Source organism: Barbatula barbatula (assembly GCF_947034865.1).
Source record: "Barbatula barbatula genome assembly, chromosome: 11".
In the NCBI taxonomy this organism is placed as follows: domain Eukaryota; kingdom Metazoa; phylum Chordata; class Actinopteri; order Cypriniformes; family Nemacheilidae; genus Barbatula; species Barbatula barbatula.
In genome coordinates, this window is record NC_136774.1 from 2,671,476 (window position 1) to 2,699,271 (window position 27,796).

At 38.4% G+C, this 27,796-nt stretch overlaps 1 protein-coding gene across 1 annotated transcript in view; it reads right to left on the reverse strand.

Annotated features, from left to right (window-relative positions):
• The window catches only part of plxnd1 (plexin D1), a 47,154-nt gene extending 20,306 nt beyond the window's left edge, over nucleotides 1-26,848 (reverse strand). The window contains exons 1-12 of the mRNA XM_079467419.1: nucleotides 25,530-26,848; nucleotides 20,927-21,103; nucleotides 16,993-17,124; nucleotides 15,116-15,216; nucleotides 12,877-13,006; nucleotides 11,020-11,197; nucleotides 10,600-10,708; nucleotides 9,279-9,375; nucleotides 8,874-8,972; nucleotides 6,365-6,457; nucleotides 6,085-6,175; nucleotides 2,696-2,853 (exon numbers count right to left, since the gene is read on the reverse strand). Of these exons, the coding sequence (XP_079323545.1) occupies nucleotides 2,696-2,853; nucleotides 6,085-6,175; nucleotides 6,365-6,457; nucleotides 8,874-8,972; nucleotides 9,279-9,375; nucleotides 10,600-10,708; nucleotides 11,020-11,197; nucleotides 12,877-13,006; nucleotides 15,116-15,216; nucleotides 16,993-17,124; nucleotides 20,927-21,103; nucleotides 25,530-26,750 (2,586 nt within the window). The 5' untranslated portion in view covers nucleotides 26,751-26,848. The remainder of the gene's footprint in view (nucleotides 1-2,695; nucleotides 2,854-6,084; nucleotides 6,176-6,364; nucleotides 6,458-8,873; nucleotides 8,973-9,278; nucleotides 9,376-10,599; nucleotides 10,709-11,019; nucleotides 11,198-12,876; nucleotides 13,007-15,115; nucleotides 15,217-16,992; nucleotides 17,125-20,926; nucleotides 21,104-25,529) is intronic.
• Between the last annotated feature and the right edge of the window lie 948 nt (nucleotides 26,849-27,796).

Here is a 27,796-nt window from a genome sequence, read left to right on the forward strand (position 1 = left end):
TTTAAACAACTAAATTATTGTATGCAATTTTTCTTCATCTTAACAATTCATATAAGGAGAACACGATTCCTAATATATGAGTGTTTTGGAACCGTCCTTTATTGTTTGATGAACATTATAAACGGATATCTTTATTATGCTGCTGCCCCTTTAATAGCGCTCTTTACAGATATTTTAACGTTGCTGTTTTGTACCTTAGCCGGGGAAATGTTTGTATTCTGCAGGCTATTGATTTCCTTCCGCTTTATCATTAGTCTCTCATTGGTTGAGACGCATGGTGACGCCATTCTCCAGCGAGTACCGATCAACATCCCCCCCTTTCTGTGACCCTTGGTTTGCCTGAACGTTTCAGAGCTAGTGAGCAACGCATAATAACGCATTAACTTTCCCAGCCCTATTATATGTATATATAAAGCTATAATTTTACTTACGACAAAAGGACACTAAAGCATCTCTGAGAGAAATGAAGAGACCCTCTGCCTAATCTATCCTGCTCTTTGTCTGCGTTTTTGGTTTCCGTCTCTAAAATTGTTTCCAAACCTAGCAAGTAGCTCTTTTAGGCAGCATAAATAGGTAACAACTGGGGGCTGTCTGGCCTCCTGTTACCTAAATTCCAAGACAATGTATCATTAAAAAATTAGGGATTACCCCAAACAAAAACACATTCAGACAATATGGATACTGAAAGTGTATTTTAATAATAAATAATTTAATATAGCAAACATACTAAATAAATGAAATAGGTATAAAGTGTTCAATAAAATAATGATGACCAACTTCTTCAAATTCTGTTTTGCTTATAGAGAGAGGGGTGATACACATTATGGAAGTTAAAAAAGGTTTAAGCAGAGAGCACAGAAAGTGACGTCCGGAAAAAACTCCCTGTTATGCAGAGACTCTGTGTGCTGGCCTCAGACTAATATTAGCTCAAGCAAGACAAGAGATTACTTAATCACAAAAACTAACAGCGCACCAGGTGCACCACTGGTGATTGTTTAAATAACTTTGTCTCTATACACTAAATAAATATTACTGGATTCGTAACTTTCTGAATGATACTATGCTAATATCTACACTTTTGAAAGGATGTTTCTTTATTCTATCTGGGTTTGAACAACTGTGCGCAAAGTATAAACCAACCTTTTTACATTATAAACTCAATATGCAAAGGCGGCAAGGGGGAGGAGTGCTGAATTTATTTAAAATTCTACTCGCAACACAAAAAGCTCTGCGTTATAACATTGAAAACATAAAATGCATAATATAAAGCATCTGTAGAATTAAAAACTGTAAAACACACAACTCGCTGTAGGCCTGAACTCCCAAGTTGATAATAATGTCCCTCAGTGAAACCAGTGAATTTTCTTAATTTACACCTCATACTGAAGTGAGAGACAGAAAAAAGCAAAAGTGTGAAGAGAGGACAGAATGCACAGCATGGTGTTTTCAACAACCTATTCCAGAAAATACGTCTGATGTAATATTAGGATCTATTTTTTACCGCAGTCCTGTATTTTTTTGCCAAATAAGAAAATCCCAGATTATCAATTATTGACACTAGTGTAATAATTCAGAAGCACCCATTTAACGTTTACAGTAAAAGCCTATATCCCTAAAACTGTCTCCTCCTCCTTACATTTGTACTTTGAATGTGATTCCTTGACCCAAAAAATAAAAACAGAAGAATTTATTTGTGATACTGTGAAAGCCCTACATCAGTCATAGGGATTTGACTTTCAAAGTTAATTTAGAAATTACATAATTATACTAGATTATAATAAAGGGTAACACTTCAGTATTGGGGACAATTCTCACTATTAACTAGTTTTTATTAGCATGCCAATTATTGGCTGTTTATTAGTACTTATAAAGCAAATATTCTGCATAACCATACTCCATATCCCCAATCATACCCAATACCTAAACCTAACAACTACCTTACTAACTATCCGTAAGCAATAAATTAAGAGTTTATCGGAGAAGTAATTGGTTTGTTAATAGCAAGAATTACCCCTATACGGAAGTGTGACCTAATAACGTTTTTCTAGATTTATACTAGATTTTCAAGTTCTGGCTTTCTCAAAAAAAAACTAAACAAATATCTTAACAAATATTGAGCATAGTTGTGCAAGCACTGTCAAGCTTGTAGAGATGCAGCAGTAGTGCCAGAGAAGAACTGGTTCCCCTGGCTGGGCCTGGGTTCTCCCGGGGTTTTGGGTTACTCGCCACTGTTTGCACACAGGCTGCACTCGTTTTGCTCGCCGGGGGGCTGCTGACATCAGCTTTAGAGTTTTGTACTTGTTAATATTGTTTTAAATGTAACATTTTCCGTGAAATATTACTACCACGTATAGGAATGAATAGTCTGCATATTATATTACCTGTGTTTCTCTTTTTTTATCTTCTGTCTCTGTCTCTCTGTGTGTTTTGATGTGCGTTAGTGAGTGTGTCATTGCTGGTATGTTACTCAATGTATTGCTTATAGTTAACATGTTTTCATGTACAAACTAGCCTACAGGCACTAGATTGACTACTTACTGTAAAATACACTTTTCTCTTCACATTTCCAGCAACATTTTCACTACAGTACATTTAATCTCATTACTGTCTAGGTCGGAGAAGCAACTGGCATTTTAAGGATATGCCTTGGATTTCACTTTCCTGTGGGTGTGTCTTATATGAGTGAGTGGCGTACCTTCAGTATGTCTGGGTCTGGGCAGTGCGTTGTAATGAATTGGCAGTGGTCTCGCGGATGACAGCTGTTTTCACACCAGGCGCATAGGTGACCCTGCTTCTCACGACCCCAACACTGAGAGCAGTCACTGTCCCCCGCAGTGCAGCTGTATACCTCCACTATATGCAAACAAACACATAAAGACAAGATAGCAATGCGTTTATGTCAGAGTTATGAATCACCTCACATTAATACGTTAATAATGTGTTGACATTAGGGCTGTCACAAAATCTGATTTTTACAATAACAATATTATCACGATAACTATTTGAAATTTAAAAAAAGAATTCTACTAAACAAATTCATCTTTAATTTGATAGGCAAACAAATCACATTTTAAATATGAAATTAGGAAGTTAGAAAATGTATAACCATTTGTAACCTTGATCTTATGTTATGCATAACATAATGTACAATGGTACAAAACCACCACATATTTAGTTGAAGTGTCATCCGGATTTTGTATTACCGTGGTACAAATATATAATATTAATAAAGTTTAATATTTAGGCATGGGGAGCCTCACATTCTGACTTTGCTTTGGGCTCCAAACATGGTAAAACCACCCCTGCTTTATTACTCCCTACGTCTGAAGTGACTAAAGCCCTCTGCGTCTAGAAACTAAATTTCTTTTTTACTGCCGCAGCAGTGATTTCATTCCCGGTCTTACTACTCAATACATAGTGATTGTTTAGCACTGCACTCTCGCAACTGTTTAGACAACATCTTAAAGGGGTCATATGACGTGATTAAAAAAAGTATGAAATTGTGTTTTTGGTGCAATACAACGTGTTTATATTAAGGTTGAAAAAACAAATAATCTACATTATTGTAGCTCCTCTATGCCCCGTCTTTCTAAAATGCGTTGATTTTGACAAAACTCAATGTTCTGAAAAGCACAGAGTGCTCTGATTGACCAGTTGACCAGTGTGTTGTGATTGGCTGAATACCTCAAGCGTCTGGTGGAAGTACCTGTTGCTTTTGTGTTGAAGTAAATCAGAAACGCGAAGGAGCTGCGCAGTTTGACTACCTCTAACATTGATTCATGAGTTGAATATATGCGCTAAATCTGCAGAGAATTTCAAACAACCACAAACTGGCTAGTGCTTTGACAGCGTTACCACCCAATGTAGACACTATTCTCATAATTTCACTGTCACCCGTCCAAAGCCTGACCTTGCATTTTGAAAAAAACTCATCAGATTTAGTCGAAACACAGTAATGACCCATTTTGCATTCAAAACGGCTCATTTCAGCAAAAGGTGACAAGTTTCCATCCCTGTGGTGTGAAGACCCACAGTTTTCAGAGTCCCACCCTCGGGTGGAAGAAATGCCGCCTGCGCTTGAAACAGAAGGTCTTTCCTGACAGGAAGCTCCTGGCCAAGACTGATACTGCGAATGTCTCTCCGTAACCACCATAGCTGCCATTGATAGGCAGATGGTACAGGCCATCTGTTTTGTGGCAGGGACGGCTGTGGCCCACGGGTCTTTTGACCTGCCACATATTCCTCACCCACAAACTCTGCATAGCCCGGGGGGCAAGGAGGATTTAGTCTCTTCCAACCTCTGCACTGCCTCGTATCCACTCTCATGCACCCCAATAGCTAAAAATAACTGTGAGTTTCAAGGGTATAAACATGTGCGAGTACCCTTTGATGACCATGACAATTCAGCGTGGAGACATGAACGTGAGATTACAGCAGGCAGGCTGCACATAGCTAGAAGTCCTTAAGTGGTCATCAAGTCAGAAAAAAGAAAGTGGCTAGTCTAGGTTCAACTGAGCAACACACATGGGATCACCTCAAGAAGACCTCAGAACCCACCTGCATGTCTGTACCTATAGATCCTATTCAGGTGTAGACAACATAAGGTCATGGTTTGGGTCAGCAAAGCTGCAGGCCATGTTTCAAAACCCCGCAACAAGTTTGACAATTACCCGGAATATCCTTTCCAGCACCTTATTGTGTTAAACAGGTAAATCAGCTAAGGCAGCCTGACTGACCACATCCTGAAAACTAAATTACCAAATGTCCCCACAATGATGGTGAAAGTCTTTCCACCAACATTAGTGGTTTCCAACTCCAATCGTCGGGGCCCAGGTTCGGGTGCTGCCATGACTCTCGCTTGCTACAAATTGGGACAATGAAGACGAACAGGCAAAACCGACAATTCTCTGGCTTGAAAAACATTACCATGTTGCATAGAATTTGTAGAGTATTCAATTTAAAAGTTCATTAGAATGTGTTCCCAGTCTGTCTAGCGATGTGTGTTTATGTATAATATATACAACAAATGTTTGTCTTTTGAAAAGTTCTGTCACATCTGATCATGTTTACTGAGTCGGCTCGTGCAATTTCGTTTCGCATGAACGTAATGACCAAGATCAGTCAGACCCAATTACTGCATTATAACGGGACTTTCATGCAGTCTCTTTCATCTTTTATAACGCAAGATTATAACTGAAGTTAATGGCTTATTTGCTGCAATATGTTTTTTATATTGATGACATGTGATCATATGCTGCTCTGACTCAAAGACATCAGCATCGGCCTTAAAGGGATAGTTTACCAAATACTGAAAATTCTGTCATCATTTACTCACCCTCAGATTGTTCCAAACCTGCATAAATGTATTTGCTCTGCTACACAAAAGAAGATATTTGGAAGAATGTCAGTAACCAAACAGATCTCTTCCCCCATTTACTGCCATAGAATGGAAAATAAATACTATGGCAGCCATTTATCTTTTATCAGATTTACCAATTGGTAGGCTATAACTATAATTTGTGCAAGTCAATTATAACAATGGTAAAATTGGACACTTAAAAAAAACCTTGGGGATTTGGGTGGGGCTGAGGGGGCCGCTGCTGAAGCTTTGAATGGCTCATCTCCTAACAGATGTGATCTCACTTCAAACTTTTGATAAAATCACATAATTTTCGATAAAGGATCATAGGAATTTTAAGAAAAATGTTCAGTCCACTGGAGGGATTTTACAAATCCTTTACATTTACCTGGCGCTATGCTATAATTTCAGATTGTAAATGAAAATAATCAAACGTAGCCTGTCCTCATCCATGTTTGAGAATTAATATTCATGAGGCGCAGAACTTTGCATCGAATGAGATCGTTGTGTGGACGGAGCTGTCAGCCGCAACCTTGCAGAAATAGAAACCGTTTTTTATCTTTTATCTTTTATCGCGTAGCAGCGCGTTAGGTTAAGGCACAGGGTCAGATGTCTCACTATATAAAACAGCAGGTAATCTGTACAGCAGAAAACTAAATACAATACAAAGCCCCCAAAATGTCTGTATAAAAATAAACGTGTTTGTTTCTATGAGACTGTATTACCTGTCATTGGCTGTGGGCTGTCTATATATTTGTCTGTTCCTTTTCTCCGCAGGTTTAGATGAAATGTCTCACTTAACCATGACGTTTTCAGCTGTACACATAAAAAATGTATTGTGTTAGTTGTAGTGCACTGTGGCCCAAAACAACTGGCTACAATTGCAAGAAAAAATATGCACACCAAGACAATCAAAATGTTTAAAAACGAAGTAAACAGTCATATTTGATGTAATGTTGACAATTATTATTTGCTGCTGTAAGTGTTGTTATAGAATGAACTTACTGTCACTCCGCTGCAGTTTACAGACGGCCTCCCATCGAGCCAGTCAGCTCTGTACAGCTGCCCATTGCCAAAGTCACACTCCAAATCAGTGTCCTACACACACACACACACACACACACACACACAGAGTAGCATGACAACCAGAGCAATAGCTATGTCCAATTAAACCAGTCTCCTGAGGGAATAAAGGCATGTTGAAACAACATCACAAGACCATCAGACAGACAAAAGAACTCTCATGACAAACCGTTGTTTGTCTTCTCAAACACCCCACTCTAATGTCTAGATTCCCATTCTCTCAGCTGCTCGCTGCGATGCTATTCAAACTAGTCCAAAATACACACAAGTTTGTTCTGGTTCACTCAGTAGAACAGAAAAGATTAGTGATTTTGATATGAATGACAATTAAAAACACTATATATAATTGTTATAATTCTAAAGAACTGTAAACTGCTGAAATTATGAATTCCAAATCATTCCAGCTCCAAGAGAAAGGGAAAAAACACTCTCTCACAGCATTTTTTTCCTCATAAACTTTTGCGTAAGTTTTCGGCCTTTCAGATGTTTTCTCCTGAGAAAAAGACCTAGAAATCTCACATCTGTCTTAGAGTTTCAAAATAGTTCGCTCAGATTTGCCAAAGCTCTGCTAAAAAAACATTATATCACTGATTTCATTTGTGTTTCTATACTTCTAACAAAACTGAAATCTCCATCTCCAAGAGTAACCTCTGAGCAATAACCTTTTCATCAGGGCTAAAGCCTTCACAGAATATACACATTACATGTGAACACCTAAATCTGGCTGGAAATGCTAATCTGACTTTATACATGCCTTCGACCCTCACAGTGAGATTTGGAAGAGACTGCAGATTGGAGCATCTGAGGTCATTATCATGTGTTGGCCCTTTCACAATAGCGGAAGCGGGACCCCTTTAGCGCATTATCAAATTAGTGGAATTTAAGCACACTTTCTTTAGTCACCATGAAATCAAATAGATTTTCAAAAGAAGTGATTATTAAAAATGATTTTTCCATCCACACCATGAATTAAAAAAAATCATTTGCACTTGTAATCTTTAATAAAAACGTTAAGCCCTCTAAACAACATCTCAACACATGACGTCAGCAACAAAAAAAAAAGAGTAAGGACCATACCGACTGTCCAATGGCTAGGCATTTTTAGCCCAATTTACAACAAACTAATTAAAAAGGGAAGGGCAAAATAAAGGCCGTCCAACATTTTTTTTCAAATTTCAGAAGCCGTTTCACTCAAGTATATGACATGATACGGAAAAGAAGTCAATCGCAGCTTCTGTTTCATGGTGACTTTAAAAATCGCGTACCAGTGCTATGCCATTTTCTATGCCATATCTTGCCTCAAAAACTTCTTTAAAACTACTACACAATAATGAATTTCACTTTCACAAACAGGACTACAACAAGTTCATAACAATCAAGCTACCAATAAAAGTAGTTTATTAACAGCATCTAGAGAAGGAATGCAATAAAGCCTTTTTCTGCGCAGTCTTGACCAATGTCTGTTATGTCATCTGACGCGCACACTAGCTTTCAATGCTGAGCCCGAGAATGGCAAGTTCGGAAGGTCTGTCCCGGCTCAATGTGCTTCTTAGACAACTTGCCACAGAGACGGGGAAGTTAAAAAGTCTTCAGAGCAGTGGTCATATCTGTGACACGGACAACTTCTTTCAGATAGGCCATTTTATCTTGTAAAGATTTCACTACTATTCAAATTTTCAGGACAATTGTGGCTATTCTCGATTGCGAATGGATAAAACCAATGATGGAATAATATACTATGATCCAAAAATGGTAGGCAAAAATTAATACCAAAATAAAATCCCATTTATTTACATCATAAATGAGAGTTTTTGGTCCATCCACCACGCGGGGCATTCCAGCAGTGCCCGTCTGTTACGCCACTGGCCATCTACGTTATACATGTGAGTCTATATGTAAAAGTGTGAATTGCAATGCACACATGAGCACTGCATTGGACACAGAAAGCTGTGCAGTCACATACATATGTTTGTTAGCCTTTGGGCCTACTGTATTGGCACTAGTCTAACTATCAACATGCATTACCATTGCTTCATTAGTATGTCTGCAAATGTGAGTCCATATTTTCTAAAGGAACACAAAAACTTCTAAACCTATCAAACCCGTAGGTTCTTCACCTAACAGATGTTGTTCTTAGCTATAAAATTATTAGTTGTTTACACAAACAAAAAGACTTAGAACAGTAACTGACCAGGCAAGTGAACTCTTGGCCATGCAAACCACACAACATCAATTCATATTACATACTCCACCCAAAAATGAAAATCCTGTCATGAATTACTCCCCCAATTACTCCTTTTGGGTGCCGTATCCATTTAAGAGAAAGAAGTTGACAGACAAATTGTTTCCAGATAGCTAGCAGCGCTGGTGATTTACATTGTGCATAGGCTTGAGTTAATAAGTATACAACAATAAAGCTTTGCAGTCCTACATGTTGTAGGTTCTTGATGTCCAGTGTGAAAACTTGAGTTGATCCTGTGGGCGATGGGGAAACTTTATGGGCCACCATTCTGGGACAGCTCATGAAATTCTGGGAGAGAAAAAAAAGACTTCAATAAGTCACCAGTAATTTTTAAACTAGAATTAGAATCACCTTCTATGAATGTGTGTGAATTTGTGTCAGCACCAGTATTCTTTACCCAAAGATTCACATCCCAACGTCCAAGGCAACATGCCAGGCTACCGAAGCAATCGATTTGAAATATTTTACACAAATAGCAGGTCCCACAATTATCGGGTAAAAAGAGTGAAACTGCCCCTTTTTCTGATGTAACACAGTCAGTTTGATACAGTGAAGTAAAGCTGTGAAGATATGGTTCACAGAGTGATTGCTCACCTCTAAAATATCTTGTGTAGTATTTTTATTGGAAACGCATGAATTGAGCCGCTGATCCCAGTAACAACGCCACGCAGAGCTCAGACAGCTTGTGCACCTGGGAGAAGACACAGACACATACTTACGACAGGACAGACTACCCAACTCCTACTCAAGAAACAGGGCTTACACATAAAGAGTCAAAGATCAAATACAACTTTATTGTCCGAAAAGGTCAAAGGGGGACACGGAAGACAGAGGGTCCACACTGTTCAAGTGTCAGTGGAGCCAATAAAATCAGCGAACCATTCTTTACAGTGGTCAGTCAGAAAAAGATATCGTGTGCTTGTTTAAGATAAGCTTCACCACTTGTTTGTGGGTGTGAATGTGTTTTTGACTCGGTGGGGTGCGACAGATGTTAGATAGCATCTCTTGTGACAAGGGTGAGTAATTTCTGATGGTGAGTGGTTGATTAGTGTATATTGTGTCTCTCTGGGGGGTCTGTATGCATGTGTGTGTGTGTGTTTGTGTGTGTGTGCGTGTGTGTGTGAGAGAGAGAGAGAGAGAGTAACCAGATGTCATCTTAAAAGGCCTTATCACAAACAGAGTATGCTTTAATGCCATTCTTTTTGTTAAAATAACAATCAGCCATTATCCTCTTTTCTCATTCCTCATTTCCTCTTTTCCTCTGTATCGCATTCCATATCATAAATATAATTTCAGCGCAAAATGTATTCAAAAAAGTATATGTATAGACGGAATGCACTTTAAGTTGCTTTCGGACAAATCTGCCAAATGCATAAATAATTATAAAACAAATAAATAAGTGGGTCATTATTATAACACACTCATAAACATATTTCAGAAAGGTTAAGATACTATTTTACCAAACATTGATGTGAAAGTGATGGAATATACTGTATGCTGTTATACTTGTGAGGTTACACTGCAATATGACACAATGAAGGTGATAATAAGCTCAGTACAAATTTGTAAATTAACACACACACTGACAACATCTCTCTCTCGTTTTTCCTCTCCCTCCCTCTCTCTCCCTCTCTCTCTCTCTATATATATACATATATATCCTTTTCCATTTAAAGCAAGTGTTGAAGTGTTATATTCGAGATTAATCATAAAAAGCATTTAGAAAGCATTCAGGTGTATACTGCATGTATGACTGTTTTTTGCACATTTATAACAACTAGCAAATTTGTATTGCTACAGTAACCATGTTCCTTTTGTTTTAACGGTAGTAAAGCCATGTGAACCCTTATTGAAGATATCTTTACAAGCAAACATTCTGTAATGCATTTGTAATTTGGTGCAGGTTTTAACTCACGCAGTTTTAAAGTGAATTTGACCAGTCCGTTCACACTCATAAATGATGAAGCTTCCAAAAACTACAGGAACGCCATTAACCTTGATTGCCACAGGGACAGTGATGTGATCTAAACAGAAAACAATCAAAGTAAATCATAAGTTAAAAGTCCCCTTTAGTTTTCTCAACGGGTGCTTAAAAATAAACATGCTGTATTAAGAATGTGTAATTTTCTTCAATTCTTAGATCGAAATGCATTGTCGTTTTTGTCTTATTTCTGCTGTCCTGCAAGTGAACTGGCTTCTCTTTATTCACTGTAGTGAGTTTATTATTAGTAGGTTATAAAAAATTCTGTATAGATTATTTACATTAAAATGTTTTAAATAAAGGTTCAGAAATGCTTGCTGAAACAATGCATATTTTACACCTGTGCTTACATACCTTTGCCAAAGGGAATTGTGCCATACATGCCAGAAGGGGGTAGAGGGCAAGTCTGGATTTGAGTGGTGCCATAGTCAAGATGCACAGTTGCATTTGTAGCTATGCCAAACCCATAATCACATTCCACCCTGAGACCCTGCAGATCTGGGACACTTCCGTTTATCAGAATACCGACATCCTGCGTACCAGAAAGAGAGGAAGATAAGTGTGTGACTCATTTCTTAACAGTGCTTCTCAGTTTCAGATCCTTTCTTTAACACTACTGCCTCCACATTTTGAGGAATCTCATGCAACCTGTCAAGAACATGTCTAGATCTTACTTCAAAAGAAAGATATGTATGTATATTTATTTTATTTTGCAGAAAGTAAATTAATGCTAATTCATGTACATTATGATAATTAATTCGTAACAATTACACAGTTTTATTTGTTGAAATGCATGCATAACAGTAATAAAACAGTAAAAAAAATATATGGACAAAAGTATTGGGACGCCCCTTTAAATGGACAATTTAAATCTAGATTAAAAACGCATCTTTTCAGCCAAGCATTCACTTAATGCAAAATATGCTAAATAAACCACCAGGAGATGCTGACATTAGATATTATTTACTAGAATAATTGGATTTATTATATAAAACACCATGTAGTGTGTTTTACCCTTTCTTGGGTTTTTCGTTTTTCCCCTGTAAAGCTGCTTTGGAACAATGCAAATTGTAAAAAGAGCTATATAAATAAAATTGAATTGAATGTTTGACTATTTTAGTCATGTTGTGTATGTTATGTTATGAATATCCGTTTGAAAGGAATTACTGGAAAAGATAAACATATTTAGTAGAAGAGGGCTTCCCAAACACTTTATCTCATGAAATCCACCAACAATGCATTCTATCCAAGCCAAAAGACATACACATAATACTTTTCATGAATGTGATACAGTCGTGATGAATTTTCATTTTGCAAAATTAAAATTTTACTTTAACTGGAAACCCGGGGAATAACACACGAAGATCTTTTCACAGACATTCATCTAGCAAAGCAAATGTCTGCTATCACACGCTACATTGAGCTCTATTGTCATAAGAATGGTAGATTTCCTGACAGTGGTGCCTGCTTCCTGTTTCCTATTTCCTGTTTGGGCTTTAGAGTCATTTCCTTTATCCAGAATAACCAACAGCTGAGAATTTCTTCCAGAAAAGAAACACAGTTAATTACCTCAAACGTAGCCTTCAATGAAGGGTATTATTAACTTTTGTTATTAATGTTAGTTTATAGTGTACAAAATGTACAAAGTGTATAGACACAAAATTGTGAGATGACCTAAAAATGATAAGCGTATTTAAAAACGTATGACCGTGTCTGTACCAGATGCGACACGAAACATTTAAAAACATTACAAGTATAGAATTAATTGTAGCTCGTCGAGTATCATGTTGTGACAACAACTGGTGTGGACAACAACTCACAACAACATGGAAAACACCGCCCACCTTACGTCCTACAAGTCATATATCTGAAAAATGTCATCTCAACACATAATATATTTGTCGCTTTTGTTTTGACCAAATGAATACGAAATCACGTTAGTGACGTCTTATCTGTTCAGTGGATAAAGCCATCACTGCAATCCTTTTAGATCTCTCAAAATCCCTTTCGATATTATCTTTTCCTTTACATAAAGCTGTCACTTTCACTTTTTGACTGCAGGCTCCCTGGAGCTCAAGTTTACTTTGTGTGATTGCCCAGATGTAAAAGTCTGAACGTAATAGATTTGAGAATTGGCCACTCAGAGGTATCCAAGAGTATATCGAGCACCTAAAGGTGATATTTGTGTTTATGTGTGTTAATGCAGAATACCATGATGTTAGCGGAGCGGCTGATTTCAGAGGGGGTGATGGTCATTAAAGGACATTGTTGGACCCCATCTCCTGTGCTGATCCATGACCGGGCCAGATTACCGCTGGAGCAGTCCTTCTGAACCGAACACCTGCAGATCACACAGAACCACAGGATATCAAATGTTCATACATAATGCCCGAATACAAAGCAACGGATTCTCTTGAAAGGATGTACTTTTCTTCTTAAACACACACACACACACACACACACACACACTGGTCCTCGTACAGAATCATAGTATAAAACATGTGACGATGGGTAGTTGTAGTAAATTTCAATTTTCTCATTAAAATGTTTTACAAATATCTGGGATGCAAAAGAATTTGTGAAATACACTTTTTTTTTGCAATTTATCAAAGCTTAAGCAACGATGCATTTTTAGGAATGATGTCATTACGAACACCATTTTATCTGTTAAAGGACAACTGGATGGAAACAGCCTGGAGACGACACATTTCGCAAACATTTCTTTGCACATATTTGCTTTGGCGATATCTGGATGGAAACATGGCTAGTGTGTGCATAGGCCAAGTCCTACAAGCGATTACATTTTGCTGTCATTTTTCTCGAGCCACTGATCATCCCACATCAGCCATACACTTACAGTATGTCCCCTCAGAAAACTACCCACAGCTATGAAGACAGCTGAGAATTCACTATAGAATATGTGTCCATAGATATCCTAGGAACAAAAGGTCTTGGTAAGGTTGTTCTGAGTTTCTCTCACAATTTGCTGTACATTAACTCTCCTGGGCTGAGTACACTTTTCAGACTCCCTTGCAGCTCTTCTGAGTGCTTAAACCAAACTTCTGTAGACCACACTGTGCACAGGCATGATCTTTTTCTTCGACCCTTCTGCTCAGCCAGGGAGCGAGTTATCTACACGGGACCTCTGACTAATCTATCGTGCAAACTCAGTCCCTTCTAAATTATCCACGGCAAGGCCCTGTTCACACTTGACTTCTTTTTTGACAACAGTTGACCAAGGTGCTTTTTTCAGTAAATAGTAGTAGCCAGCCATGTTCCAAGATAGCATTTGTGCGTGAAGGCAGCTTAGAGAGACCGGCATCATACGCAGCGTAACAGAAGTCTATTTGAATTATAAACAAAGAGCGTCTTTGCAATAACAAATCACATATTTAACAATTACAATGCTAATTTCTCACGAGGAATACAATCGGAAGTTATTGCGAGTTAAAATTAAACTTACATTTATACAAAACTATGCTCCAACAGGCGTTTCGGCCGCCATTTTATTTTGTCGAGCTTGAGCCTTCTCGACCAATCATGTTCTCCTCATGCTGTTATGAAAAATGACAGGTCCCTGTCATTGGTTAGCTGTGCAAAAGTTTCTGGACGTAGGGCGTTTTTCATTCTCAAAACCCGCTATGAGCTGCAGAAAAAGATGCTGGCGTTGACGTTTAAAAAAGCGCTCAGGACTTTTTTGAAAACACGGTTTACTCCATAGGAGTATAATGTAAGACAGACGCTTGCAGCTTCAAAAAAGAAGTCAAATGTGAACCCGGCCTAAGGCCTAATCAGCATGGATTTTTTCTGTAATTTTGTATTGACTGAACCCTACTCTCATCATAACTATCATTATGCTGTCAATCACTCTTTCCTACAGTGAGTAAACCCTCTATAGTCTTGTATCATATACTTTAAAACAAGAGATATTATGTTTCTGTATATGCTTGTATTGCATGTGTGAGAGATAAGTGATCGCACCACGCTGTCAATCACCCTCTCCTATGGTGAGTAAACCATCTATTATCGTAATTTGTATCTTATTCTTCAAAGCACAATCTGAAGTGCAATGGCTTTTTACAGTATTTACAACTTGGACCATGTATATCCGTAAAATCTGCTTTTTGATGATGTTTTGGAAGAGGTTTTGCTCATTAATGTACTTAAAATAACGCTGTTCACGCACACGCATCCAGTGTGAAACCGGGATTATGGAGAATGACTGCTGCTGCTTCTAACTGGCACCACAAAAGGGTTCATGTTTTTACCAAATATTGATCATTGATTTCAATATAAATATTGGTTTCATCATGAATGCCCGTTTCCTGTTCATATCATTACCTCCTGTGTAAATTCACGAGCGTTCATTTGTATAAAATAAAAAAATAAAGACCTACTAAATGTTATAACCAAATCACCATCAGCTGGTTTTAAAAGCAAGTTGTTTTACCTTCTCTCCAGAGTACACCAACCACAGTAGGCATCGCTGACACTCAGGCATTCATTACAGGAGCTGTACTGGGCACAACTGGCCACCTTCACCCGCAAGAGCTGGTCAAAGATAAACACAGTGTTACACACAAAACCAGGACCAACTTTTTCTTGACACTGCATACAAAAAAACACTCACACTCATTCACAAGTCAGGTGGTGAGATCCAAGCAGGCGCCTTCTACTGTTCTCATGAGCATCACACTCATACACTCCTTATCCAGTCATATGTTCAGTTTTACACCTTTCGTCAATGTTCTCACCCATATGATTATGCACATAGAACTGTTTATTATCACCTGAAGTGCCAAATTCAACACCAAAACGATTTGATGTCTGTGTCTGATGAATGCTGTGTGCATGCTAAATTAACAGAAGACAGGCCGATTATGCAAGCACATTTTAAATAGCCTAGGAGTCGAAAGATTAGACACATTTGACTGGAATTATTTTAGAACGGTTTGACTCCTAATATTGTGGACAAATGTAGGGTTTTGGTCCATGTGTTACCCATACATTCCCTTCCTTACAAAACACAGTATTTTTAGAGTTTACATATTCAATAGATGCACACTCTAAAATGGTCGTGTTAAAACACACCTCAGTGTTATTTTTTTGGAGAACACCTTGTGTGTTACTTTTAACACAACTTGAGTTGTACCTTTCATTTATTTCACCCCAAATCAACACAAAATGTGTTAAATCGGTGTTCCTTAACTGGTGGGCCGTGATCCAAAAGTGGGTCCCAAGACCGTTCTAAGTGGGTCGTAGAGTGTACAGTCTTAGAAACAATATCAACATCAAAACATAATTCTTAATGTTTTTTCTGTTCAGTGCTCGCTGTCCCAATTCAATATCTGCGTTTAGGTGAGGGGTTGTCAGGCTGAATGTCAGTGTCATTATTCTATCGTTATTTTCTAAACTTGTTAAGAAAACAAACTATCCAGTCCTGTAAGACTCTAAACGCTTCACTGTAGCACAAAAGAAACTACGAGCATGGCATGCAACGTGTGAAATAAAAAAGTACCCAGAAATCACATAACTGGTACTTTTGTGTGTTAGCTGTGAAGGATTAGCATGAAGGCATGATATTCATATTCATCTTTCATTAACAGTTCATGTTAGTACTGTGTGTTCACCATGGTAACTCTTGCTTCCATAACCCCAAAATGGCATGTTAATGTTATTTTGGCTTCGTGTTATTGTGTTAAAAAATAGTTTGGTACTGCTGCTATTTAAAAGCCTTAACTTATAGGCTGTTCTTTCATCAGTATTAGTCAAAAATTGTTGTAAGTATTTTAGTATTAGTCACTTGTTTTTTTAAACAAACTACATATGACGTCATATATGCTAAAAGTGGGTCGTGGCTTGATGACCATGGGAAATGTGGGTTCCATGGCCAAACCAGTTGGAACCACTGTGATAAATAACATAGACAATGTGTTTATATCGAAACATCCATTCTAAACATTCAAAATATTCTAAACATTCTTTGTCAAAAACATCCAATACACAAACAAGTTTTTGTGTGTCTTGCCAAGAGAAACACACTGACTTTTCTTGTGCATTTCCATGGGTTCCAAGGCCAACAGGATTGGCGCCTATGATTTACAATATGGCAAGACCTTAAATGTCTTATTGTTCTTTTCTGCTGCAGAGTGATATATTGTACAATGGTGAACACTGATTCGCTTTATAGCTTTTACATATTTTAGCACAGCAGGAATTCCGGACAGTAAGATTTTTGTTTTCTTCAGTGTCATTGTTTTGAAGATGTACACAATAATATCAAAACTGTGCACTGTGAGTGATTTCATAAAAAGGTTTTATACTCACATGATGTGTTGTCATGAGGTACAGGTAGTTCTTGTCGCTGGGGTCAAAGGTCATGATGTGGTGAACTGGATCATTAGCAGAGAGTTTCGATGACCACATATTAGCAACAGAGAGATTTCCCAGCAGAGACAGCTGTTAAACAACACATAATGAAACTGTTTACACCCTTCATGATCACTTAGACCTTGGCTATATTGAGAATAGCACACTACCAACCTACCTATACAGTAAATATTATGTTCCCACAAGAAGACAGCACTTTTTCAGTCTTAATCAAAGTATTCCCACTAATAGACTGACTTCCCATTTATATTCCATTTTACTTCACATACTTGTTTACTTATTAGAACACATGAAATGAAACGAGCCTAATTCCATCAGCGTATAACCTTTGGCTGTCTAAATGTGAAATGTAATTGAATGAAGTTAATAAAACACAACAATAATACATTGCAAAACTTCATTTAATCTGTACTGTGCATTGTGCAGCTGCAACCATTCATTCATGTTCATGTATTATATGAATATGTATATGTATATAAGGCAAGTCAGATGGACAGAGGAACAAGTGGGATGAGGTTCGGCTGTGAGCTGGTACATGAGCAGAGGTTGAGCTCTAATTTCATTTGATTCAACTAACACAGATCCTGAAATAAGCTTATCTCACTATCCCAAATCACATTACACACAACTCCCAAAACCATCAGCACTGTCATGAAACCACCCGCTGGGTATACACACCGCTACACACACACACAAACAAGCACGCACACACAAACAAGCACGCACGCACACACACACACACACATTATGCACGTCTTTATAAAAATAAATGTTCTTACTTTTGCTCTTTATAGTGTGTGTAGTAGTGTGAAGAACTATGTGGCACACTGTACTAAAATGTTCTAACAAATTCAGAAAATGTTAATACATTAAAAACAAAACAAAAACATTTAAATAAAATATAACCGTATCTTTGTATATAAAATAAACCATTGCAGTCTTTTGTGCCTTTAATGAGGATTTGTATTGAATGCCTTTATGCGATTTCTAAAAACTACTACTAGACCAACTTAAAATGACCTTACAAGCACTCACTCTGAATTTAATTTGTATGTTTGTTGTATTATATTTTAGTTTTGCTATTTTTACAGCCGCGAACATTTAAAAAACCCTTGACCGTCAAGTGGACTTTATGATCAAATTGTATCCTACAAGCATAAAAATAACCTATTTTTTGAGCACCAATATGCAGCACACAAAATACATATATTTACAGTCTTCCATTTGCTACAGTAATAACTCACTCTTTGTTAAACATAAAATCAAATGTAGCGCATAACATTGACTAAGTTTAAGATTACGTTAACACAAGAGTCTTGGAGTTGGTGTGAAATCACACACACTGTCTTACATGAGCAGATCCTCACTTCAAAATAACTCACGACATCTGGAGCAGACGCCCATGTACTCTGGCAGGAAAACATAAAACCTTTTTACACAAGCCCCCCTGCAGCCACATATTCCATATCCGTAAGTTAAATACTGAGTAATAACATTACTCACAAACAGCATTTGTCCATGGCCATAGAAAGGTGCGTTTACACTTTTTAAGAACTGAGCATGACACAGCGTTCTGGAATTCTGTCCTAATTAAGGATTGTTTTCTACTTTCTGCTGCTTGCAGATGTTTTGCAGCGTGCATACTTTTTTTTGGCAAAGGTCTTCGTTTGTAAAGTGTGTGTTCAGTAAGAAAAAGCTTTAATGTATAATACATTTACTTTAAACTTTGTGAAATAATCATTTCATTTCATATAAATTATAATGCAACAAAACATGGTTTTACAAAGTGATAGTTCAAGTCTAAGGACAATGATCTCCCACTTTGAGTTTATGAATCATTTTTTAGAAAAAGTGAATTCAAAGGATTTCAGAACTGCCAGGCTACCAGGGGCATGACTAGGTTTTGCTAGCATTTCCTCTCAATAAATCTATTGACCACGTGACAAATGCATAGGGTAATGAAATCTTCAATCACCATAACATTCTAAAATTCATGATGGCATCTAATAAAGAGAAATACAATTAATGTATTGACCAGAAACATGATGTCATAAGTAATGTGTAAATATGATTGGCCGTGTCAAACAAAAGACACTTATAAAAAATCCACACAACCTTGTTCTGCATACTTCTCAAGCCCTGTTAACACCTGGTACTAAGATGTGTTTTGGTCGATCAGTTCACAATTGGACGACGCTAAATACAGGTGTAAACAAGGTGTGAAAAGTTTTAAGCATGTTCAATTTTGACCACTTCGAGAGGTAGTCGAAAAAGCATTTGACCGGAAGGGGTTATGGTAAAGACGCTAATGTGGTTGGAACCGTTCAAACATCCACAAGAGAACGCCTACTAGTGTTGTATACTCAAGATCCGTGTTGGTCTCAAGAGAGGTCTAAAGATCCTTTTTATGATGGTCTTTGTCTTGTCTCGGTCTCAACTGTCTTGGGTCTCTGTCTTTTGTTGGTCTCTTGGACTCGATTTTATCTAAAGACCAGTCAAGACCACCGCTGGGGGAATTACACTAAATTGCTGGTGCATTGTCTGATTTATGTTTTAACATCATTAATGTGATTGGATGTAAAAGCAATTATTGACGTATTTCTTATTTGATTTCTTTGTTACTGTTGTGTCTGTAAAAGATAAATGAGGGATACTATAAAAAAAGCCCACAATATCCAAGATGTGATTCCAAAAAAGTACTTGACTTGTATTAGATCTCATTTATTTATATTATAACATCTGACATGTCTCAACCAACAATTAGTTAAAACTAATAAGTCTTACTTTTCAGATACTTTTTGAAGATTTGTAGAAGTTATGACCAATCTTGAAGAAAATAATTAGATGACTAACTTATAGGACTAGTCTAAGCATTTTATGCGACTGGCCCTGGTCTCGGCCTGCCTTAGTCCTGGTCTCGGACACTATGGTCTTGATCTTGGCTTAGGTGGTCTTGGCTACAACACTACCACCTACTCTCCGCCAATGGACATAATGCCTAAACATTAAGGTACGTGCGCTAGCTAGACCGGATTTAAACGTTGCTGGCTGAATTCCGAAAAGTTTGGTTTAAAGACAAATACTTTATCAAGCACAATATTCTCTCACTTTTACAGATTTCTAACACATACTTACATTGTTCAGGATTTTTTTTGCGGCTGTCAGAACAGAAATAAAAATCGCAGTTTTTTATGTTGTTCTGCCATCTCTGTAAAACTTGGGTGCTTATTTTGTCCATTTTATCAAAAGATCTGAAAAAGGCCATATATTAGCCCACATATTAACCCTCCCCTCCAAGAATAAAGGGCAGAAGTGGTCGAAAGTGGAGAAAACAGATGGATTGAAACACCAGGTGTAAACAGGGGTCTGTCTTGTCCACTTGTGATCCAATTGACCACAACGCATCTTAATACCAGGTATAAACAGGTCCTTCCCAATTAGCTATTGGCAAAACCATGGTTTTACTACAGTAACCATGTTTTTTTCAAACTGCTGAATGTGCAACAGCATGTCATACACAATTGAGAAAGTAAAACCTTTTTAAAAACATTGTGTTTAACAAAACCGAGTTTCTGTGTAAACAAGAACAGGGCAAACACACAGAAAAAAAGACACTAGGAGAACAATGGGTTTTGACCACCTGATCAGATAGGAATGCTTTTAAAGAGGTTTCCCAGGCAATGCAAACACCTTTTAGTAAATACTATTAAACATTTGAACCCAACAGGACACATGCAAGACTTGTGTGTTCACTGGTGTGTGACACTAACGCTGTACATACAGTACGTACACTGTAATTACTCGCAGATGTGTATGTGAGACAGAAAGAGTATTCAGGGTATTTAAAGAGAACGCATGTAATTTATCTTACCTTACATAGTCGTCCATTGCTTTTCCCCAGGAACACCACGGTGCGGTTATGGACACTGTCTACAGCAACAGAGCTGAGCCCTGGAGCCTCATAGATGGGCCGGACCCTCAGAGGTTTTCTCAGGGCCAAGGGATGCTGCAGGTGAGCGGCACCACAATTCAACTGCTCCGGCTGAAGCTAAGAAAATAAAAGGTTGTTGGGGTGGGATAGGTAACTTGACCTCAATATACAAAGAAAGAAATGACATGTTCTATTCTGTCATGCCTAGAATGCAAGGTTTGATCTTCCTATAAAATGGTTCTAACCGTAAGTGTGATGAGCAATAAAAGTGACACATATCTGTGTTATTTCTAAAACAACACATTTTGTGTTACTTTTAACACAACTTGTGTCGTCCCTTTTATTTATTTAACACAAAATCAACAAATAATGTGGCTCTAGCAAACTGTGTAATTACACTGTGATTTTAATGACAATAATTAGATAAAAATGATGAACAGATGAGGATCCTGAACCTTCCGAACACAAAGATGAATCTATTATTTAATCTAATATCTGGGTGTTGGTGTTCCATTTGACTGTAGTCTTTATCCAGCGTATCCCGTTTTAGCTCCATTAGAGCAACAGTTACTGTGTCATATGAAGTTGGTGTAATGCAGAGAAGTGAAAGGTTCATTGCAGGGTGACGGGAACTGAAGCGGGGGAGAGAAAAAGAATTCAGCGGGCGGATTTTTCTCACGAGTTTCTCCCGTCAGCACTGTGACCTCGTGTGCTCTCAGAATGTAATCCATCAGATAAAAATAAATAAATAGTCTCCCTGAGCACTAAGTTTAACCATCACTTTGCAATGCTGAATTACGATAATGTGGTGTAGTAGGAATAATGTGATGTTATAACGTAGACTGCGAGCACAAGTTTGTCTCAATAGAATGGGGCATGCACACAGGGTTCATGGGAAAGCCAGTGTGACGTAAAAGAGCCTTGTTCAAAATAAAATATAATACAGGGTTTGGTGTTTGTTCCTATAAGATTTTTCTAACTTATGCCTGTTGAGCAATAATAGTGATGTTTGAGCAAACACCACCACTAAGTAATTACACTATGGTTTTAATTACAGTGATTAAATAAAAATGATGAACAGATGAAGATCCTGAACGTTCATGACGCATAAAAGCGAAACAATTACAATAGCGAAAACACAAAAAGAATGTCCTAAATAAGCATCAGATTGTCATATGGTTTTCATGAAACATCATGTTTACATAATGAAAACATTACTTGGAGCATACTTAAATCCAGGATAAGGGTTATATGATTCTTTAACACACACATCGTAAATAATATCTAAAATGATAGAATGTAAATCAATAAAAGACTGCACAGAGTTTTATGCACTTCACTAAGTTATATTCGTCAAAAGATCACATGGAATTCTTAAATGGCATAACATTTATTACATGTAAATGAAAAGAACATTTTCGTAAGCGTGCAAACTGTATCTTTTTCACATAGTGTACAAATATGTTATACAAATATGTCACTGGGGTGGGCGATCTGACGATCTTAAATCGCGATCGATCTTGGAGGCGTCCTCAATCCACTTTTCAACGGAATCGCGTGGATCACGATCAGTTGCAAGTGCATTAGACAGAGCCGCTTGTTTTTGTGAAGTGTGTTTGTCCTTGTGCTTGTTTGTGTGTTACATTGAACGCTTGCGCACTGCTAATTTACTTCATTTTAGTCTATTTTGCGATTGAAACTCGTTTCCCGCCTGCATTGAGTTCATATAGCCTATATCTAGAGCCTTGTGATTTCGGTGATGCAGAATTTAAATTTCACCTACCAGTTCTGCGTGTATGATTGAATTTGTTGCGCAGTTGAACGTTGTTCATGCTTAACGCTCATGGATTTGTATGGGTCTCAATATATGAGGACACAATTTGCAACTTTAATAGCCAATGTCAATAATTTATGCATACCTAAGTCACTTGCACTATTTTAGTCTAAATTATTATCTGTTCATATCCACCTGTACATTAATGTTCATAGTATATAGCCATCTGTATTTATTGTTCATAGTATATTCCTACTGTCATATTTTCATAGAACATTCCTACTGCAAAATATTTTTATAGTCCATGCCCACTGTATTATATTCTCACTATTGTATTCTGTATTTATTCTAACTGTATATCCTGCACATTTCCTTACACTGTACTTGTATATGTGTAATGACAATAAAGTTGAATCTAATCTAATCTAATAAACACATGGGCATCATGTCCAGAGTTGTCCTGAGAGTTTATTTCTGGTGCATTTAACTGTTTTCGCTGTTCGAGAAAAACTACAGTCACTGAACTACACACACACACACACACACACTGAAACAAAAGTGTTGATTGTGGAATTTTGTTGCAGTTTACTATAGGCATAGACAGTGGCGGTTCTACATTGAATTGCACCCCGGGCAAGAACATCTTTGAGCGCCCCGAGCCACCAATTATTAATCTGCTATGTCATGTTTTTATGACAACTATGACAGGTTAAGATGTATTGGTTAATGTAAAGTTGTCAACAAAGACCTCAAACAAACAATATTTGCATTAAAAATGTCATAATTGAGCGAATGACACTTAATGACAGTTGTCATAAACATGCATAAAACCTTCATATTCATGACATGTGTGATGTGGCAAATAAATAGCAAAGGTTATGTTCGTCTTAGAAACTAGCTACAGATTGGAAAATTCTGTTTGCTCATTACGGGACCCAACGATGGAAATAAATAATAATAACTGAACTTGTTACAGTTTTGTTGCAAAGCACAATATTATGGTGAAATTAGATCTCGTGTTTGTTGACTTAAAACCAAATTTGTTGTATAAGTGTTGTCGGTTCTACCTGCCCTGCGCCGGCCTCGAACCGGCGTCTGTCCGAATGAGAGTCGGGCGCTCTAACGACTAGGCTAAACACAGCAGTGTCTTTTCACACAACATGGCAACATGGATACAGTAATCATAACACAGAGAGAACATTATAGTTGCATACCTTTATCTTTTCAGCATACAGGGGCGCCAATTTGCCAATTCCCCACACAATGAATGAATAGATAATAGATAACCGATTTGCGGCGGCCCAGAGTTTCTTTTACTGCTCGTGCCGGTGCCGCCCCCCACGTGACATGAAAAAATGCCGCCCAGGGCGACTGCCCAGTTCGCCCGTGCCTAAAACCGCCACTGGGCATAGAAATATCTATAGTGTAGGCTACTACAGTATATATTACTATTGTATCGTATAAAAGGGACAGCGGAGAACAATAAAAAATGGGTAAACTAAAAATGTATACTTTTTATTTGATGATCTGCATTTGTGTTTTTTAAAGATGATAACAAATCTTTATACTTCTGCTACATGTATGACTTTATGGCCTGTGCTACAAACTTTAAACCTCTGTAGCACCAGTGCTATGTGCAAAAAAGTGAATGTACAGCCTTGTATTTCAGTGTGGATCGTGGAACGAGATTCTTTGTTATGTTGATCGTGATATGCTTTTTGGGGAGATTGCCCAGCCCTAGATGTCATACATCAAGGTATGTCATAAACCTAATGGTTTGAGTCTTAAGTGAGTGTAAATAGTTTTATCGTCCTAAAGTGGCTGCACTAAGCCGCTGAAATGAATCAAACACGGACAAGAATAGAATAGTTTCACTCACTGGCTCAATAACTTTTGTAGCTTTAACTTTCTCCCTGCAGACTAGCCTGAATTTGACCATCCCAAACAATTTGACACCGATAAGCAATGTTAAGAATTTGAGGAAGACAGAAATTACAACCCCAACTCGAAGGATGCAATTTGGACAGTTCTCCCAATGGCCAGTCCACCCCATTGGTTACTTTTTTGTTATGAAAAATCCATTAGAGCAAGCTATGCACCATAATGGCAAAATAACTCATATTGGTTAGGTGGGTTTGATGGGCCCCCTTCTTTCGAGTGGTTCCGTGATCCATGGGCACCACTGATTTGACATATTTGTGTTATTATCTGACATGACTTAAATAAAAGGCTGTCAAAATTTATGGCCTGCAGGACTTCATTTTCCACGAAACGACTATACTAATAGATTAAAACCATTTCCACGAAACGACTATATTAATTAAACTAAAACAGTCAAACTTTTAAGCATAAGGCTAGTTTAATACCTTAAAGTATTGAAAGTGGGCCTACTTGAATTGAACTGTAAACTGGAAGCTTATTAGGCCTAATGATTATTTTACAATATAACACCACATAGCGTAGGCTATACTTGTCATCAATACCTAGAATTAAATTAATATTATCTCTGTAATAATATGTTTAATTCCGGGGTATGGCTGGTCACCAACGCACTTTCCACAACTTGTACTTGCACGCCACACTCTGAACACCATGCTTGCCAATTTTTATAATAAATAATCCTTAATAATAAATGATTGTCAATGTCAGTCATATTGCATACAGATTTGGATATGAATTAGCTGCTCCGATTTTTTTTAAATACGAGTTTGTTAACGCGTAATTAAATAACGTTTATTGTAAAATGAGCAAAAGTTAAAAGCAGCTTACCACGATCGTCCCTTTGACCTCGCACTCAGCCCCTGAGCCTTGGATGACGCTGTCCAGAACCTGCACATCATTGTTTGGGCCGTTGGAGCAGTTGCGGCGGCCCTGGCGGATCATCTCCTCCACATCCGACACCCGAAACGCACACACGGCCGACTGCCTGCCCGCCCTGGCAAATACCCCAAAAAGATAGGGTTCAGGTGTTTCTGAACTGTCGGTGCTGATATCCACTGGGTATATGGAGATGAGTCGGTTATATATATTCCCATTGGATCCACACTGAATTCCCATTTGGATGTACGATTCGGTGAGTTTTCTGCTCTCCGTGGATGAGGACCGGCGGGGACCATCCGTATCCAGGCAGATGCGCGCAAGGATGCTGTTGGGCTGGCTTTCTTTGAGACCTGTATTTGCGTCGTTGTTAATAGCGATGTATGAATAAGTCTTGTGAATGAACGCGTGGACGAAGTTGAGCTTGTTTTTCTGCTTAACTTCTTGTTTGATTTTAAAGACGTTATCTTCCGAGGGGTTGATGTCATAGGTGAACAACCGGCTGAGGTCTTTGGTGTTAAGCGAGCGGATGGCGATTTCTGGTGTGTTTTCGAAGCGAAGGTCCTCTTTGCTGTGGTTTTTGGGAAAGAATTCGGTCCCCATGCCCGTGTAGGTTGCCCCCACTAGCAGCCGCGGCGCTCCGCCGTGACTCCGAAAGACAAGCCCGACGGTGCTCGCGTTCTCGTGGTTGGCGACGATATTGAGCATGCTGGGGAACACAGTGGCCCCTTCCTGTGGGAACGTGACCGCAACTCGGGACGCGTTCTCCATACTGCGCAGCTCACAAAAGCCCTGGTACACCGAACCGCACGTTACCAGAACGCCCTGCTCGCGGTCCAGCGCCAGCAGCTTGTTGTAGTTGTCGGTGAACACCTTCTCGTACTCGCACATCGCCTGCGGCAGCTGCGGCGCATGGCAAAGCGGGTTGTCGCGCACGGGTCCGGTCCGCGTCTCCACCTCTAGCGCGAGCGTCGCGTTTAGCTGGTACAGGCTATTCACTGAGGCCAGGTAAACCCTACCTGAAACCGCGTCCACTACGAAGTTATTAGTGGCGTTTGGAGAAGCAAACGCCTGTTGAATCTGAAGTCCACCGATCGTGCGCGCTTGGAGAGCCGTCAAAAATACGGTGTAAAAGAGTTTAAGAGACGCTCTCTCGGTTATAGAAGGAGGCATTTTTCCTTCTCGCTGGCTTCCGCGGGTTCTGAACGGAGAGTAGCATTGAGCGAGCGGAAAAGAGCGCAACTATCCGGGAGGAAAAGCCGTTTCCTGCTGAAAGCCCGATCACGGAATGACGTGATTGAAGAGTCCCGCTTCCTTCAGGGAGAGGAGCCTCACAACATTATCTCTACTTTTACGCACACTTATATGTGCGGAGTCTTTTAAGCTCAGAAACAGGCACGTATTCCCCCAAATATTTTGAGAAATATCCTTACTGCTATACTGGGGCCCTGGTACAGTAAGGGTATTCAAATAAAATCCCATATAGCATTTTATGGACCATGGTCTGCTGAATAAGTACTACCAAGTACAATGCCCTGTCAAGTAGACCTAGCCCGAAAAGCAACCTACATGCAACAAACTATATTTACAGATATAATAAAGACCAATTGGCTCAAGCCAACCAAAATTGGTTTTCAAGATCGGTTAGAAAAAGCTCACAATTTAACTGTGATGTGATTAAGATTTCAGCTTGAGAATATTTCAAACGTCCTCTGTGAGAAGAAAAAATAAAAGTTCAAAACATGCAAAATAAAAATCAGAAGCAGGAAACTATGTTTTCCAAGAAAGGGCAGTCCTTATTGTGGTGCATTGGTGGTTTCATATCCCTTTAAGATATAAAAGTCTTTTAAAGGACTTTCAGAATTCGCACCCAATATTTGAAACTTGAAAATGTGTGTCATATAACTACAACCTTATGCTCATATATAAATGCAGTAATTGCTGGTGCTGAACTTTCACCTGAGGCTCATGTTTCTTTATCTTTCAAATTAGTCACACAGATCCACATTGAGCACTGCTGCAGGAGCAGAAGGCACCACAAGACCCATTAAAGTGCTACCAGATGGCTACTGTTCCTCTCTGACATTACAACATTAACATTTTACAGAGAATGTGTCATGTTCTTTGTTATTATACATTTTTTAAGGTATGCTGAATGTAGGCTAGGTGTGTCCATTTAAGAATAACTGTGTACCAGACACTATTTAACTTGTGGCATG